Here is a 19255-nt window from a genome sequence, read left to right on the forward strand (position 1 = left end):
AGGATTTCTCCAGAAATCCCGAAAGGATTTCTCCAGAAATCCCAAAAGGATTTCTCCAGAAACCCCGAGAGGATTTCTCCTGAAACCCCGGAAGGATTTCTCCAGAAATCCCGAAAGGATTTCTCCAGAAATCTCGAAAGGATTTTTCCTGAAACCCCGGAAGGATTTCTCCTGAAATCCCGAAAGGATTTCTCCTGAAATCGCGAAAGGATTTCTCCTGAAATCCCGAAAGGATTTCTCCATAAATCCCGAAAGGATTTCTCATGAAATCCCGAAAGGATGTCTCCAGAAATCCCGAAAGGATTTCTCCAAAAATCCCGGAAGGATTTCTCCAAAAATCCCGAAAGGATTTCTCCAAAAATCCCGAAAGGATTTCTCCATAAATCCCGAAAGAATTTCTCCTGAAATCCCGAAAGGATTTCTCCTGAAATCCCGAAAGGATTTCTCCTGAAATCCCGGAAGGATTTCTTCTGAAATCCCGGAAGGATTTCTCCTGAAATCCCGAAAGGATTTCTCCTGAAATCCCGAAAGGATTTCTCCTGAAATCCCGAAAGGATTTCTCCAGAAATCCCGAAAGGATTTTTCCTGAAACCCCGGAAGGATTTCTCCAGAAATCCCGAAAGGATTTCTCCAGAAATCTCGAAAGGATTTTTCCTGAAACCCCGGAAGGATTTCTCCTGAAATCCCGAAAGGATTTCTCCTGAAATCGCGAAAGGATTTCTCCTGAAATCCCGAAAGGATTTCTCCTGAAATCCCGAAAGGATTTCTCCATAAATCCCGAAAGGATTTCTCATGAAATCCCGAAAGGATGTCTCCAGAAATCCCGAAAGGATTTCTCCAAAAATCCCGGAAGGATTTCTCCAAAAATCCCGAAAGGATTTCTCCAAAAATCCCGAAAGGATTTCTCCAGAAATCCCGAAAGAATTTCTCCTGAAATCCCGAAAGGATTTCTCCTGAAATCCCGGAAGCATTTCTCCTGAAATCCCGGAAGGATTTCTTCTGAAATCCCGGAAGGATTTCTCCTGAAATCCCGAAAGGATTTCTCCTGAAATCCCGAAAGGATTTCTCCTGAAATCCCGAAAGGATTTCTCCTGAAATCCCGAAAGGATTTCTCCTGAAATCCCGAAAGGATTTCTCCTGAAATCCCGAAAGGATTTCTCCTGAAATCCCGAAAGGATTTCTCCTGAAATCCCGAGAGGATTTCTCCTGAAATTCCGAAAGGATTTCTCCTGAAATCCCGAAAGGATTTCTCCTGAAATCCCGAAAGGATTTCTCCTGAAATCCCGAAAGGATTTCTCCGGAAATCCCGAAAGGATTTCTCCGGAAATCCCGAAAGGATTTCTCCTGAAATCCCGAAAGGATTTCTTCTGAAATCCCGAAAGGATTTCTCCTGAAATCCCGAAAGGATTTCTCCTGAAATCCCGAAAGGATTTCTCCAGAAATCCCGAAAGGATTTCTCCAGAAATCCCGAAAGGATTTCTCCAGAAATCCCGAAAGGATTTCTCCAGAAATCCCGAAAGGATTTCTCCAGAAATCCCGAAAGGATTTCTCCAGAAATCCCGAAAGGATTTCTCCTGAAATCCCGAAAGGGTTTCTCCAGAAATCTCGAAAGGGTTTCTCCTGAAATCCCGAAAGGATTTCTCCTGAAATCCCGAAAGGATTTCTCCTGAAATCCCGAAAGGATTTCTCCTGAAATTCCGAAAGGATTTCTTTTATAATCCCGAAAGAATTTCTTTCGAAATCCTGAAAGAATTTCTCCTGAAATCCGGAAAGGATGTCGCTTGAAATCCCGAAACGCTTTCTTCTGAAATCCCGAAAGGATGTCTCCTGAAATCCCGAAAGAATTTCTCCTGAAATCCCGAATGGATTTATCCTGAAATCCCGGAAGGATTTTTCCTGAAATCCCAACAGGATTTCTCCTGAAATCCCGAAAGGATTTCTCCTGAAATTCCGAAAGAATTTCTCCTGAAATCTAGAAAGGATTTCTCCTGAAATCCCGAAAGGATTTCTCTTGAAATCCCGAAAGGATATCTCCTGAAATCCCGAAAGGATTTCTTCTGAAATCCCGAAAGGGTTTCTCCTGAAATCCCGAAAGGATTTCTCCTGAAATCCCGAAAGGATTTCTCCTGAAATCCCGAAAGGATTTCTCCTGAAATCCCGAAAGGATTTCTCCTGAAATCCCGAAAGGATTTCTCCTGAAATCCCGAAAGAATTTCTCCTGAAATTTCAAAAGGATTTCTCCTGAAATCCCGAAAAGATTTCTCCTAAAATCCCGAAAAGATTTCTCCTAAAATCCTGACAGGATTTCTCCTGAAATCCCGAAAGGATTTTTCCTGAAATCCCGAAAGAATTTCTCCTGAAATCTCGAAAGGATTTTTCCTGAAATTCCGAAAAGATTTCTCCGGAAATCCGGGAAGAATTTCTCCTGAAATCCGGAAAGGATTTCTCCTAAAATTCCGAAAGGATTTTTCCTGAAATCCTGAGAGAATTTCTCCTGAAATCCCGAGAGAATTTCTCCTGGAATTCCGAAAGGATTTTTCTGGATTCCCGAATGGATTTCTCCTGAAATCCCGGAAAGATTTCTCCTGAAATCCCGAAAGGATGTCTTCTGAAACTCGGAAAGGATTCCTTTTATTATCCCGAAAGAATTTCTTTTGAAATCTTGAAAGAATTTCTCCTGAAATCCCGAAAGAATTGCTTCCGAGATCTCGAATAAATTGCTTACGAAATCCACGTAAGGGGACGTACACTTATTACGTAAGCATTTTTTCTGGGTTTTTCGACCCCCCCTCCCCCCATGTAAGATTTTTTTTTCATACAAATGATTTTTTTATTGATATGGTGCGTAATATATTGACCAACCCCCCCTCCCCCCATAAGTGCTTACGTAATATGTGTACGGCCCCTAAGGATTCCTCCCGGTATCCCGTGAGAATTTCTTTAGAGATCCCAAATGGATTTCTCCAGGAATCCTGAAAGGATTTTACAGACTCCCGTCAAGATCTCTCCCAAAATCCCGAAAAGATTTCTTTCAAAATCCCGAAAGGATTTCTTTCTAAATTCTGAAAGGAATTTCTTCCGAACCACAGAAATCCGGGGAACCGGGGAAATCCCAATATAACGAAATCTCGAAAAGTTTTTCTTCAGAAATCCCGAAAATTCCGGCCTGGAGACGAGCCAGCCTCGGGCTGAAAGTCTCCTTAATAAAGAAACAAAAAAAAATCCCGAAAAGATATTCACTGAAATCACGAAAGGATCGCTACAAAAATCCAAAAAGGAATTCTCCCAAAGTCTAGACATTCTATATATACTTTATTTGTCATCCTAGAGAGATTTTCTCCGAAATCTCGAAGGTTTTCTTCAAAATCCTGACAAGATACCCTTCAAAATCCTGTCAAAATCTCCGCCGAATTCATGACGGGATTTCGTCAGAAATCCAGACGATATTTCCTCCGAAATTCTGATCGGTTTCCTCCAAAATCTTGACAGCATTTCCTTCAAAAACCTAACGGGATTTCTTCCAAGTTACTGAGGGCATTTCCTCCAAAATCCTTAAGGGATTTTCCACGAAAATTTCTTCAAAATCTAGACTAAATACTGACAACAAGATTGCGTTTGATATCATGACAGGATTTCATCTAAAACACCTAAGGAGTTTCCCGCGAAATCTTAAAGGGGTTTGCTCCGAAATTGTGAAGGCATTCTATCAGATTTTTTTTTTACAATTCATGGAAAAAAAATTATCTATATACATAAAAATGAATTTCTGTCTGTCTGAACCTTATAGACTCCGAAACTACTGAACCGATCGACGTGAAAATTTGTATGCACAGGTTTTTGGGGCCGGGAAAGGTTCTTAAGATAGTTTAAGACCCCTCCCACTTTTGAAAATGGGGGCTGCCATACAAATGAAATAGAAATTTCTACACAACTCGAGAACTAAGCAGAGAATAAATCAATTTTAGGCGAAACGAAGTTCGTCGGGTCTGCTAGTACATGAATAAATATTTTTTCTCTCGGAAATCTTTCAAAGGTGTCATGAAATCTCACAAGCATTTTTCTCAAGATTCTTTCAAATATTTTATTGAACTCTCAACTTATTTTGTTTAGGAAGGATTTAAAGGATTTCCAAAGAATTTTAAAAAGATCTTTTTAAATATCCAAAAAGAGTTTTTTTAATTCTAAAATGTTTTTGCCTTTATCGTATACTAAATATACGTAAAGGCTATATGATCACTCCAAAAATACTTTTGATAGAAGCCTCGGAGACCCATAGTGTTATATACAATCGATCCAGCTCGACGAATTGAGGTGATGTCTGTTTGTGTGTATATATGTATGTGTGTATGTATACAAAATTTTGTAGACACACTTTTTGAAACTTAGCATTGGTCGAATTACAAGTTCCATTCGACGGGGAATCCTGTCCCATTGTTTGCTATTGAAAATTGGCCAGATCGGACTATGGGATCAGAAGTTATGGCCAAAATACTATTTTCTATGCGCAAAACACGCTAAAAACCAGTCACTCATATTTTTTGCACGAGAAAGGCACCAACACCGCTAGGTGGATTAATCAGGGTTTTTTTATATTAAGTTGGCAATCAAGCGCTACTTCAAAACAGTTTAGATATGTGTAACGTAAAAGATCAACACAATTATTATTCTGTCATTCCAACCCCGCTATAATTACCACCCGTGTCAGATCTGACGGATTTCCCCAGCAAGCGGTCACGGTAATCAAGGTGCAGCGTCTAGGTCAGACCAGTCCGGTAGCTAAGTGAGTCACTTTTCGTAGAATATATCGCAGTTCGATTGCGACGTACTTATAGAATTAAATAATAAAACTACTCTCGATGCGTTGCGCTGATTTCGAGAACGACACGTTGATAGAAAAATGTATCTACTTTCGAATTCAATCCATGATTCTGCCACAGATCAATGAATTCGATTCTTTCGTCTGCCACCCATGGGCCAAGACAGGTGAAGTCGTGCGTAGATGTTCGAACCAAATGCATGCTGTAACTCACGTAGGCTTGGCCGTTTATCAAACCCCCCGTTGTGTCTGCGAAACACTGATCGAAAAAATCGGCGGCTAATCAGCTGACTTCCTAATCCCGCAAAACTCACCAGGTCTTAAAATGTGCATCTCTTGTCCGCTCGAACCACGATAAATTACGCCGGGCGGGACGCCAGCGTCAGCAGCGAAGGGATCCACCAAGGTTGCGATTGGCGACGAAGACGATGCAAACGGTTCAAAAATGTCCCCGACACGCTTTTATTCCACAACGGTAACAGCTTGACACATGATGTCGGTGGGTTGTTGTTGTTGTTGTTGTTTACAAAATAGCGAACTGTAGCACGGTTGACCGACTTTATCAGTGATGATACACTTTTCTTCTTCTCTCTTTTTTCTTGATTGGATTTATTGTTTCACTTTCGGTAAACAATAAACAAGCTCCGGGTGCTACCCGGCGACGAATTGATTACGCACTCTCTTTATCTTGTCGTTCACAGATGTTTCTTCTCTCGACGGGAAATAATCTCTTCGGAATTCCAATTAAAAATCACAAACATGAATCGATTCAAGCATTCTCCCGTACGGCGGCTACCTCTGCCGAATCGACTTTCAAAACTTTCTCACTTTTTTTTCTGCACACTCACCGATATCTCTTTCACATTCAGCAAAACGTTTCTCGTCCCCGAAATTGTATGCGTGATTTACGAATTTCCAGTCGTCGATCGCGACTTGTTCTTTTTTATGAGCCTTCGCGAAACGACTTTCGAACTGGTTCCCACATATTTATCACTTTTCTCTCGCACCGAGTCACGGATCGCTCTCAGCACACCGTTCAGATTGCGTCAAAATAACCCTCGAAAAACTATAACAAAGAGAAAATTACAAACATTGCCCATTCACATTATTAGCATTTAAGGCACTGATCGCGTAAACAAAAGGCATAACAATCGTAGTAGGCATCAGCAGCACTCGGTCGTCCGATCAAAGCGATAGATCGATCATCTGTCAAATCACGGCGGCAATCATCGGCTACTGTGATCTGTACGGACGAACGAAGCAGCCTCAGCAAACGATCGTGACAAGAGAGAGAGCAAGCGAGAAGTGTTTGCGTTGGGTACTTTTCCAGCACTGGTTCTTTTACTATGTTCTGATAATGACTGCTGATATTATTCCATTCGTTGAGTAGAATGATTAATGTTCGTCTGTTTATTCGAGTTCGATAACCAACAGATGTTGATTCCCAGAGATATTTTTTCTTAATAATAACCCTCGAACAAGCATTGGTTTTCTGGTTTTTCTAATGGCCAACAAACTGGTCTCACAAACCAACTTGTTGGTCACGTTTGTTCTCTTAATTCGCGAAATTACGAACAGGTTTCTTCGAATGCTTCACCCTTCGTTTCGCGCTTCACCGTTTCTCTCTTTGAACTTCTGTGCGCATTTCACACTTATCCTCGATTTACTTTCATTTATCTTCAATTAACACACTACTCTCCGATTTGTGCAACTCAACGTCTGGCAGATTTTTAAAAGATTTAATTTATTCTCTACTTCTTCACACCGCTTCTTCATACACCAGCGGAAATTTCCCCATCGCAAACCATCAACCCAACGGTACTCGGAACGGATTCCGATTTACCGACAACTCTTCCCCACATTGTCGATCAATCGGCTGATTTATACTTGGCAAAAAGGCCCATTCAAAGCACACCTTTTCTCCTCGATTAGAGTGCCCGTACAGTCATAGAGGGAACAAAAAAAAAGCTTGAAACCATAAATCAAACGCGACGCGACAACTCAAACCTTTCACCTTATTCTTCTGACCACCCTGTTTCGACCGCTCACCTTCTACTCGTTTTATCCTCACTTCCTAATTCGCAATGCAAAAAAGACAGTTTGTTGTAATGCAGAAACTGTTCTAACAAAAACCGAACCGCGCAAACAGTAGAGCGACGTCGGCGGAAACGGGTAACGACGATGATATCAGGCAAGAAGCGGCGTCCGGGGATGATAATAGCGGTTGGTTCGGGTGACGGACGCACGACGCGGCACGGTACTTCACCACACTACACTCTGACTGCGCTGTGTGTAGATAACTCTTTTGGGCTTTCAACTTGCGCTAAACGCAACACTACAGAAAAAACACGTCCACTCAGCGCGAAATAACTCTCGAGACTGTCGCCGCGGCGGTGGTCGCGAACGCGAACGCGGCGATACGCCAACCAGCAACGAGTCACTCACCAGCATGCAACCCACCCACCCAACCGAAGAGAAATCCGAACCGAGCGCAGTCACTCGCGTCGTGATGGTTCGGCTCCGGTCCGCACGAATGGGTGCTTGTGGTGGTGTTGGTGGCAGTGCCATCGCCATCATCATCACCGTTCTCGTTCGACGAACGATGGTGAGCGCCAATCAGTGTGTAGAGCAGTGATGGAGCTTGTTTTGGTGGTTACTGATGGGACAGTGCAGGTACTGGAAGGAAGCAAGTACGAGTGGAGCAAAAGGGCAATATTTATCAGCTGAGAAATAGAGGAACGTACGAACGATGACGAGGAACGGGTGGTTTCGGTGAAGCGAGACATGCGGAAAAAGTTGGCATGTTGGTATTGTTATACTAAGAACCAAACGTGGTGGATCGGACTTTGTTGAACTGCGTGAGTATCGGGAATGACTTGACATTAGTCGTACCTTATTTAGATTTTAGCTTACAGTTGTTTTAAGTGATTAGGCAAAATTTGTGAGGAGCTTTTAGTGGATGAACGTAAATACAAGTAATTCTAAATTAAAAGAGCATACTAGCTGAATCGATGGTATATGCAAGCAGCTCTGAATGCTTCAAAGTCGGCAACATGCACTTCAAAACAAGTTTGGGAACACATTTAATCACTCCGAAAATTGTTTGTCGCAACGAAGTTAACGTACATTGGATACTGTGAAATTCACATTAACGAATATCTGACGGGAGTCGGATCCAGACAAGAATCTTTTTGCAAATTATCAACTACTTCTCTTCGTATTGAGCTGAAATTATGGGAATCTATGTAAATGAAACGCAACCAGGCAATCGAGACGTTATATCACTCCATGAATCGCAAAATTTTAGAATTATCTTGAAAAGACCAAAACATGTTTAAGGGGGTATCATCATAGGTCATTGTCCGAGTCGATATCATTTGAAGGGCATATGAAAACTTCAAGTGATATGTGGCGCTTCTGTGACATAGAAAAATAAGATAATGATCTTCGAGGAGCCAAAAAGATAATGTGCACCACAACACTCATTCTAAAATAATCTGTGTAGAAGCGAACAAGAAAGCGTAGTCGAAGGAAAATAGGAAAATATGGATCGGACAGCAAGGCTACATCAGATTTACATTCGGTAACCAAATGTTGTAGCAGCAGTGAAGCAGGCCTGAAGCGAACATACCGTCCAACCCACTTTCAGTTACCTTCATGGCCTCGGCTAGAGGTACTTGATGAGGCAACCTGCATTTCCGCGTAGCTTTTGCGTAGCCAAGCCGCGAATTCCTGGATCTCGATATTGCAAGGGCCTGGATGAAGTAACCGAGGCCGGAGACCTGGAAGTTAGAGACTGGCCATAGGGCTCTTACTTGAACCTCATCACCCTGGACCTCCTCCGTTATTTTTTTGTACTCAGAATTCTTCTGAGCAGTATGCCGCTTCAAGACGAGAATCATCTCGCCTTTCCGCGTCCTTTGCATGCAGTTGACATCCCCTCCTAGGACAGAAAGCTTCTCATTGCAACTCATAGCCTTCAAGACGTCGGCGTAGCTTTTATCGTCAGTCTTGACGATAATCGCCTCACCTCTGTCTTTGCGCTTACCACTGCCATTGGAAGGCGCACTCGTCTTCTCCAAGGCTCTACCCTTCTTAGCAGTGGCGCGCACCGCTCCGCTTGTCGCACTCCTTGCGGCCTGCTGCCGACTCCTCCTCGCCTTTTTGGGGTTCATGACGTCCCTCCAGGGCAGGTCTTCCTCCTGGCGAGCTTCAGTGGTCCTCACTGGTGGAGGCACTGGTATACTCCCTTCTCCATGGGGCCCTCCAGCCCCATCCCGGGTAGTGGCCCACCGAACGTGCTGATAGGGCTATATTCTGTCACTGCTGGGGAGACACCGGTGCTGCTAGTTGCAGCCTCCGTCACTCCGCTCTCCGCCTCCTTGGGAGCAGACATCACCAAACCCCCCTTGGCAAAGGGGTCTACCACCTCCATGCTCAACGCATCATCAAAAGAGTTATTTTGTTTTGTTTCACTCATTTTAAATGGGTCCCCCTTGTGACTACCGTCAAATCCCACTGGAGTAGTCATCAATGATCCCATGGTTATCTTTGCGGGAGGCCATTCAAGGATTGACACTTACGTGTTCAGAGCCAGATCAGCGCAAGTCAGGAAAGGGCATCTGAGCCTACTCCCCCCCCAGCAGGCAAAGCTTGGTGGCAGGATTGGACAGCGTGCTACAAGGCCCGCCATGGTTTTAGGGGACGGAAGACAGCCTAGCCATTAGCCCACTCGACGTTTCGAGTCAGTGTCACCCGGCTCTACTAAGAGAGTAGAATGTCAGACTGCCAGCCCTCGCTTTCACAATATTACGATATCCAAGACAAGGTCCGTTAACACGCGGCCAGAATGCCATAATCAGGGTCTCGCTGGAATTGATCCTGATGTGCCAATTGGCACTCCTTGGGCTCCTTTGCGCTTTGAGCGGCACACGGTCGCTTTGATAGGGCCTGCTTGCGGACATATGCAGCTTTTTCTAGAGGTTTAACAGAGCCCGCTGCCAAGTCCCACCACGTCCTAGGCAGGCCCCCTAACTCGCAGAGGCCGTGGGAAGGGGTGTTTAAGCCCTTGGACATAGTCCCTGCTGCCCAATTTGCCATTCGCCATCGTGTGCAGGCGGCTATTGGCCTAAAAGCCACCGCAGACGCTTCCGCCACATCCGGAAACCATAGGACCCCTCTCCTTGTTCAAGGGGATCTGACGTCAGTCTCCTCCCGGTAGCTACAGGGTCCACGGTATGGAGCGAAGATCCTCCACAGGCAACATAAACTGCTTCATTGCGAGGCGCTTTAAAAAAGGGGTCAACATAGAAGCTCTTCGAAGATCGGTCGCCGAGTTGCTAAACACCGAGTTTATGAACCATGAGCATCGCTACACTAACGGTTCCCTTTCGAGATAAGGGGTTGGATTAGACGTTACTGGGAGCAACATAACAATCCCGGACAGCACAATGCAGTCTTCTCGACGGAAGAGCAGCTCTATTGATTGCCGCTACTACCCCCTCCGACAAACCGGTCCTAGTTCGGGCTAATTCCCCCAGAGCCAGCACTGGGCTACACAGTGACCACCCGAAACACCCACGGATCCAGGCCATCCTCGCTTGCCAAAAACAGTCGACAACCTTCGTCTGGATTCCCGGGCACTGTGTGGGTCATTTGGCCGAATGTCGTTTGGCCGAATGCCATTTGGCCGAAAGGGTCATTTGGCCGAATACCGTTTGGCCGAAAAGTTGAAAAACGTTTCCTTATTAAGTGTGTGAAGTGAGTAGTAAGAAGTAAGAAGGATTTGCAGTGGGAAGCAAGAAGTGATAAGTGGTAAGTGAGATGGCGAGTAGCAATGTAAGAGGAAGAAGGAAAAAGAAACACAAAGAGAAGAAGGAAATAGAAGAAAGAAGTAAGAAGGAAGACAGAAGAAGGAAGAGAAAATACAGAAAAAAGAAGAAGGAAGAAGGAAGAAGAAAGACGAAAAAAGGAAGAAGGAAGAAAAAAGACAGATGAAGGGAGAAGGAAGAAGGAAGAAGAAAGACGGAAGAAGTAAGAAGGAAAAATAAACAAGCAACAGGAAGAAGGAAGAAGGAGGAAGGAAGAAGGGAGAAGGAAGAAAGGAGAAGGAAAATTAAGAAGGAACAAGGTAAAAGGAAGACGGAAGAAGAAAGAAGAAAGAAGGAAGAAGAAAGACGGAAAAGGAAGAAGGAATTAAAAAGACAGAAGAAGGCAGAAGGAAATCGGAAGAAGGAAGGAAAAAGGACCAAGGAAGAAGGAAGGAACAAGGAAGGAGGAAGAAGAAATACGGAAGAATGAAGAAGAAAGACGGAAAAAAGGAAGAAGGAAGAAAAAATACAGAAGAAGGGAGAAGGAAGAAGAAAGAAGAAAGGGGCGATTCAATTATGACGTCCACTACTTTTTGGGATTTCTGGACCCCCCCTGTGTCACGCTTTTTTGTATACCTAGTACATGTACTGTCACAAAATCTTAGCCCTCCTCCCCCTAAAACCTGTGACATTATTTTTGAACGACCCCAAAGACGGAACGGAAGAAGGAAGAAGGAAAAAGGAACAAGGAAGAAGAAAGGACAAAGTAGGAGGAAGGAGGAAAGAAGAAGGAAGAAAGAAGAAGGAAGAAGGAAGAGGAAGAATGAAGAAGGTTGAAGGAAGAAGGAAAAATGAAGAATGAAGAAGGAAGAAGAAAGAAGGAAGAAGGAAGGAAAAAGGAAGAAATAAGAAAAAAGGAAGAAAGAAGAAAAAAATGAAGAAGGAAGAAGAAATAATGAGGAAAGAAGGAAGGAGGAAGAAAGAGAAGAAATAAAGAATGAAGAAGGAATAAGTAAGAAGGAAGAAGTAAGAATGTAGAAGGAAAGAAGGAATAAGGAAGAAGGAAGAAGACAGCCAAACGGCCAAATGGCCTGACACCGTTGGGTTTGGAGTCCTCGGTTCGCGACCATCGTCTCCTCATACCAACCGACCAAGTCCTGTGTAGCAGGAATACAAAAACTGTCGTTCTCAGAGGAAGCCACGCTTTTTTATTATTCATATATTTATTTGGTAGGCACTCTGTGTTCTTAACCGCTACTGTGTGTTACCGGACGATAGCCTGCAACCATAAAATGTCGGATTCAATCCGTGCATTTCAAATTAATTAAATGTACGAGTAGTGGCAGAGGATAGCATCGATTGGGCAGTGAACAGAAACACAGGCTGCAACCATCAGACAAAAAAACGAATCGACGAATCGAAAAATCACCGCGTGTTCGGTTGAACCCTGTTTCGCACAAGTGCAACGCTTTTGGACGACGCTTTTGAATATAGTGGAAAGCAAGAGATTACTAAAGTGTCGATGGGCACCGTTCGACCCAGAAAAACCGGAATTACACCGAAGTGATCAGTGATCGGGACCGTGACGCGTCCGTCGTTCGTCTGGCGGTGAATCACACGTGGATCGAAGCCAAGTTTGAAGGCCTACTGGTGGTGGCGAGCTCTTGAACCGGTGGCCGGTTAGCCCCCACGTTATTACCGCGCCAGGTACGGAGGTCGAATCCACCCTGTTGACCTGAAGGTTCGACGAAAAGCATCACGCGGACGGCGTCGTCAGCAGCCGAGTACGATAGGGTCAGTTCGAGGCCCAGAAAACGCTATTCGCTGGAAAGCTCCATCGGAAACACCATTCGAGAAGACCCGGGTGCTGGACTGGTAGGACGAGCCGTAGAAACCCTTCGAATTGCTGGATATTCGCCCATAAAAGGTAATTCCAAGCGGACTTCAACCCTAACCGGGTACCGAAGAAGAAGACCAGGTATGTTCCCGTTGTTCTCTGTCTCATTATGCATGCAAGGGCCCCTTTTCCGTTATATCCTTCCTTCAACCTAATGAAAAAAATATGAAATAATAAAAGTAAGATAAAAAAAGTTGTGTTGCCATTATTTCAGACTGAGCCTTAGGTGCATGTATGTTCCTTCCTCTATTGTTGATCGCTCTTGTCCGCTCGTTTTGTTGTGGGTTTTCTCGAGAACGCGTGAAGCCGACCAGAGGTAAAAGTAGCCCTGAGCTAGCCGCACTCAGGGTTCTTATATCAGGGTTCACTCACTTCTACAGTAGATGGGAGAGACTAGCGCGGGGGTGAAAAATTTATTTTTCACCTGTTTGTTTTGGCCGACGACGTATTGGCCGCACTTACATGTGCCGTGATCTACTATGGTATTCTGCTGTACAAAATCCACACAGAATCTATTTTTGGACACGGAACCTCCCTAGGAAGCCACGCTTTCTGCGATTTTTTTTCTTTTGTTTTTAAGTGCGGTCCGGGTAGCAAGCACTTCAGTAAATTCCAATTTTTCCAATGTACCTACGTATGCAAACATCGCTGCTGGTAGACCAAATTTCTCTTCTCAAAATGAGGTTTATACCCATGTCCCAACGGAAAATAACGGTCATGTTGCCGATTCAGGTAGCATGACTGCTTCCGACTTTGATTTTTTAACTGAACAATTGCATCACACGATTGATGCAATGTTCAAAGCAAATACCATTCCTGAAGCTGTTCAGGTTGGTATAAAGTACACACAAAAAATTGTTATCGGACTCCGTTTCAATGGATCCAAATAATTGTGTGAAAGTTCTAAATTGGAATGTCCGCTCTTTAAAGGGTAAGGAAGATGAATTATTCAACTTCCTTTCAGTTCATAATGTGCATATTGCCATTATAACTGAAACGTATTTAAAACCAGGACTCTCCATTAAAAGAGATCCAAACTATTTTATCTACAGAAATGATCGTCTTGACAGCGCCTGTGGTGGGGTCGCCATTGTCATTAATAGACGTATCAAACATAAATTATTTTCTTCGTTTGAAACCAAAGTTTTTGAAACCTTGGGAGTTTCTGTTGAAACAAATTTTGGACAATTTTCCTTCATTGCAGCCTACTTGCCTTTTCAATGCAATGGGCAGCAAAAGAATTTGTTGAAAGCTGATCTTCAAATTCTGACTCGCAACAAATCAAAATTCTTCGTAATTGGTGACTTCAATCGGTCAACATCCTTTAGTCACGGCAGAATACGTCGATGAATGCTGCTCGTCGCTGAAATCATCTACCAGTTCGGGCCCGGATGGTATTCCTTCAACTATTCTCAAAAAATGTTCTACAAGTTTGTCATTACCTTTGTCAATCCTATTCAACTCATCGTTACGTTCAGGAATTTTTCCGGAATTTTGGAAAAAATCATACACTTTCCCTGTCTTCAAGAAAGGTAATAAGCAAGAGGTTAAAACTATCGTGGCATAGCAGCGCTATGTGCCATGTCCAAATTGTTCGAACTAGTTGTTCTAAAGTTCCTATCCTACAATTGCCTGAACTACATTTCTGAGGATCAACACGGTTTTGTTCCAAAGCGATCTACAAATACTAACTTGATTATCTACTCCTCGATTATTATGCAAGCTCTTCAGAAAGGACAACAAATCGATTCGATATATACTGACTTCTCATCAGCCTTTGACAAAATCAATCATCAAATCGCTGTCGCCAAATTTGAACGACTTGGATTCTCTGGTTCCATTCTCTGTTGGCTCAGTTCTTATTTAGGAAACCGTAAAATGGCGATAAAAATTGGCGACTCTTCGTTTTCCCTGTGACTTCAGGAGTTCCCCAGGGCAGCCATCTTGGTCCTTTAATTTTTATAGTTTACCTGAACGACATTAACTTGCTACTCAAGTGCTTTAAACTATCATTTGCCGACGACTTCAAATTATTTTGGATCGTAAACGGTGTACAAGATACACTATTTTTGCAATCGCAGTTGGATCTCTTCACTGACTGGTGTCAGCTGAATTGTATGGTTCTCAATCCAGATAAATGCTCCTTCATTTCGTTTTCTCGTAAACATTCAGCAATTGCCTTTGACTATACTATTAGATCCGCCACACTACGTAGAGAAACTGTTGTCAAGGATCTAGGTGTATTATTGGACACTAAGCTGACGTTTAATGAACATGTTGCTTTCATAGTCTCTAAGGCCTCCCGTACACTGGGTTTCATTTTTCGAATAGCAAGGAATTTTAATGATGTCCACTGTTTAAAGGCTCTATATTGTTCTTTAGTAAGATCCACTTTAGAATATTCATCTGTAGTTTGGGCACCTTACTATCAGAATAATATTTCCCGTATTGAATCAGTTCAGCGTAAATTCGTACGGTTCGCTCTACGTCACCTCCGTGGAGAAACCCTGACATTTTGCCTAGTTATGAGGACCGCTGTAGGTTAATTGAGCTAGATTTACTAAGCGTCCGCCGTGATACTGCCCGTGCGTTATTTGTAGCAGACCTTTTACTTCTGAACATTGACTCGCCTCCTCTTTTGTCCCAGCTGAATTTCAACGTCAGCCAACAAAACCTTCGTTCTAGACAATTCTTTTTCCTCCGCGGTGCTCGAACGAATTACGGGCACAACGAACCATTTTTGAGCATGTGCAGAATTTTCAATCGCTGCTCAAATGAATTCGATTTTTACTTGAGTCGTAACACTCTTCGGAAAAGGTTTTCCCTCACCCTGTCACACTTTTAGAAAGGTTAGCTTAAATTGTTGATACTAGATCTAGACTAAGTTAATTTTTGGTAATATTTGTAAGAAATAATTGTATTATGTATCATTTGGAGTTAAATTGTATTCTGTTGGTACGAAAAGACGAAGAGGTTTTGCGCCCATTTGAGAGAGAACAAAAAGAGTTCAACTCAAACGGGCTTTTCCCTTTTCCTAAAAAATAAACAAAATAAACAAAAACAAAATAAACAATGCCAAACACCGTTCATGGAATAATGCTCAAAGCAATTCCAATGGTAAAATTTTATTCGAAGATTGTTCTGCGGGATATTATACTATTCAATATCCCAATGGACCAACTTGTTTTTCTTCCAGTCGAAATCCTTCTACAATTGATTTAGTTTTAACGGATTCAAGTCAGCTGTGTGGCCAATTGGTAACTCATGCTGACTTTGACTCTGATCACCTTCCTGTGACATTTGAAATCTCACAAGAAGCCATTTATAATCCAATCAGCTCTACTTTTAATTATCATAGAGCTGATTGGGATTTATATAAAACGTATATCGATAGTAATTTTGATGTTGATATTCCTCTCGATACCAAAAGTGATATTGATAATGCTCTCGTATCTTTGACAAATTTAATTGTCGAAGCCAGAGGCATTGCAATTCCGAAATGTGAAGTTAAATTCAACTCCATTATTATTGACGACGATCTTCAGCTACTGATCCGTCTTAAAAATGTGAGAAGAAGGAAATACCAAAGAACTCGCGATCCCGCGTTGAAAGTTATTTGGCGAGATTTGCAAAATGAAATTAAAAAACGTTTCGCTATTCTGAGAAATACCAACTTTGAGAATAATGTCTCGAAGTTGGATCCCAGTTCGAAAACCTTTTGGAAATTAACAAAAATTCTTAAAAAGCCTCAAAAGCCAATTCCAGCGCTTAAAGAGGGAAATAAAATTTTATTAACAAATGGCGAAAAGGCTCAAAAATTTGCTCAGCAGTTCGAGAGTGCCCATAATTTTAGTCTAGGTCTCACTAGTCCAATTGAGGATCAGGTTACACGAAGCTTCGAAGACATTCTCAACCAAGATAATGTTTTGACCCTTCGTTGGGAACTAATTTGTACGAAGTGAGATCTATTACTACAAAATTTAAAAATATTAAAGCCCCAGGTGATGATGGTATTTTCTACATACTTATCAAAAAACTTCCTGAGAGCTCTTTATCCTTTTTGGTTAATTTATTTAACAAATGTTTTCAATTGGCATACTTTCCAGATAAATGGAAAAACGCCAAAGTTGTTCCAATTTTGAAGACGGACAAAAATCCAGCTGAGGCTTCTAGTTATCGCCCAATCAGTTTGCTTTCTTCAATAAGCAAACTGTTTGAAAAGATTATTTTAAATAGAATGATGGTTCATATTAATGACAATTCTATTTTTGCTGATGAGCAATTTGGTTTTCGCCATGGGCATTCAACCACTCATCAGTTATTAAGAGTTACGAATTTAATTCGGCTCAACAAAACTGAAGGATATTCGACTGGAGTTGCTCTTCTTAATATAGAGAAAGCATTTGACAGTGCTTGGCATGAAGGTTTGATTGTAAAATTGATGAATTTTAATTTTCCTCTGTACATCATTAAACTGATCCAAAATTATTTATCAGATCGCTCACTGCAGGTAAACTATCAGAATACTAAATCTGATAGATTACCTGTAAGGGCTGGTGTTCCCCAAGGCAGCATACTGGGGCCCATTTTGTATAACATTTTTACTTCTGACTTACCTGATTTACCACCAGGGTGTCAAAAATCTTTGTTTGCAGATGACACAGGTCTCTCAGCCAAAGGGCGTAGCCTTCGTGTCATTTGTAGTAGATTGCAAAAAAGTTTGGATATTTTCTCCACTTACTTGCAATAATGGAAAATTTCCCCGAATGCTTCCAAAACTCAGCTTATAATTTTCCCACATAAGCCGAGAGCTTCTTATTTGAAACCTTTTAGCAGACATATTATCACTATGAATGGGGTTCCAATTAATTGGTCTAGCGAAGCAAAATATTTAGGACTTCTGCTAGATCAAAAATTAACTTTAAAAATCACATTGAAGGCCTTCAAGCCAAATGTAACAAATATATTAAGTGCCTATATCCACTTATAAACAGAAAATCAAAACTTTGTCTTAAGAACAAACTTTTGATTTACAAACAAATTTTTAGACCTGCCATGTTGTATGCTGTGCCAATATGGGCTAGTTGCTGCAATACCAGAAAGAAGGCACTCCAGAGGATTCAAAATAAAATTTTGAAAATGATTCTGAAGTTGCCTCCGTGGTATAGTACCAATGAACTTCATAGAATTTCTAATATTGAGACATTGCAACAAATGTCCAACAAAATAATTTCCAATTTTAGACAAAAATCGTTGCAATCTTCTATTGCAATGATTAACTCCTTGTACCCTTAGTATAAAATAGGTTAAGTTTAGTTTAAGTTGAAAACATTGTAATTCCTACATGGTTCAATTAAACCAGAGGAAAAAATTCTCACTGCCAGAGGCAATTGAAATGTATTAATAATAACTAAAAGCGTAACATAGCAAATAAGGATGATAGTGTTAAGAAAACACGGAACACCTAGTCTAAGAGATGAATGCATGTATTAGATAATTAGCAATAAAAATTAGTTAAAAAAAAAACAATTAAATTTTAAAAGTTTTGAATGAAAACTTGAAATTCTTCAAACTTTCGGAAATATCAAGATTGTAAAATTAAAAGCAAATAAATATGAATTTTTATTCAATTTGACGGTTTAAAAATTTTTGAAATTTGAAAATTCAAAAATTAAAATTTTTAAATAATTTAAAATTTGAAAACAAAAAATTAAATTAAGAAATTTGAAATTATGACAATTTGCTTTTGAAATAAATTTTAAAATTTTTAAACACTAAGAAATCTAAAAGTTAAGAAAAATTTAAAGATTTGAAAACTAAAAAAAATAAAAAAATAAATTTCCAGGAATTCCTTCGGAAGCTCCTCCAGAAATTCTTCCGGAAGTTCATCCAGGAATACCTTCGGAAGTTCTTTCAGGAATTCTTCTGGAAGTTCTTCCAGGAATTCCTACGTAAGTTCCTCCAGGAATTCTTTCGGAAGTTCCTCGATAAATTCCTTCGAAAGTTCCTACAGGAATTCGTTCGGAAGTTCCTCCAGGAATTCCTTCGGAAGTTCCTCCAGGAATTCCTTTGAAATTTCCTCCATTAATTGTTTCGGAAGTTTCTCCTGGAAGAACTTCCGAAGGAATTCCTGGAAGAACTTCCGAAGAAATTGCTGGAAGAACTTCCGAAGGAATTTCTGAAAGAACTTTCGAAAGAATTCCTGGAGGAACTTCCGAAGGAATTCCTGGAGGAATTTCCGAAGAAATTCCTGGAGGAGCTTCCGAAGGAATTCCTGGAAGAACTTCCGAAGGAATTCCTGGAGGAACTGTCGAAGGATTTTCCGGAGGAATTTCTAAAGGAATTCTGGAGAAACTTACGTAGGAATTCCTGGAAGAACTTCCGGAAGAATTCCTGGAAGAACTTTCGAAGATATTCCTGGATGAACTTCCGGAGGAATTCCTCGAGGAACTTCCGGATGAATTCCTGGAGGAACCGCCAAAGGAATTTCTGGAGGAACTTCCGAAGGAATTCCTGGAGGAACTGACGTAGGAATTCCTGGAAGAACTTCGTAGGAACTTCCGGAAAAATTCCAGAAAGAACTTCCGAAGGTATTCCTGGACGAGCTTCCGAAGTGATTGCTGGAGGAACTTCCGGAGGAATTCCTGGAGGAATTCTGGAGGAATCCCTGGAGGAACTTTCGGAGGAATTCCTGAAGGAACTTCCGGAGAAATTTATGGAAGAACTTTCAGA

At 41.7% G+C, this 19255-nt stretch overlaps 1 protein-coding gene across 10 annotated transcripts in view; it reads right to left on the reverse strand.

Annotated features, from left to right (window-relative positions):
- The window catches only part of LOC134205804 (histone deacetylase 4), a 300923-nt gene that overhangs the window by 121020 nt on the left and 160648 nt on the right, over nucleotides 1–19255 (reverse strand). Inside the window, exons 1-2 of one of the 10 annotated variants that reach the window (XM_062681407.1) lie at nucleotides 6866–7198; nucleotides 5131–5882 (exon numbers count right to left, since the gene is read on the reverse strand). The exons of 7 other annotated variants lie outside the window; for them this stretch is intronic. In XM_062681407.1, the coding sequence (XP_062537391.1) occupies nucleotides 5131–5149 (19 nt within the window). In that variant the 5' untranslated portion in view covers nucleotides 5150–5882; nucleotides 6866–7198. Of the gene's footprint in view, nucleotides 1–5130; nucleotides 5883–6731; nucleotides 7199–19255 lie in introns of those variants that run through there. 2 more of the 10 variants (XM_062681408.1, XM_062681409.1) reach the window with 2 other exon arrangements.

The sequence above is a fragment of the Armigeres subalbatus genome, chromosome 1 (genome assembly GCF_024139115.2).
Source record: "Armigeres subalbatus isolate Guangzhou_Male chromosome 1, GZ_Asu_2, whole genome shotgun sequence".
NCBI classification, from domain to species: domain Eukaryota; kingdom Metazoa; phylum Arthropoda; class Insecta; order Diptera; family Culicidae; genus Armigeres; species Armigeres subalbatus.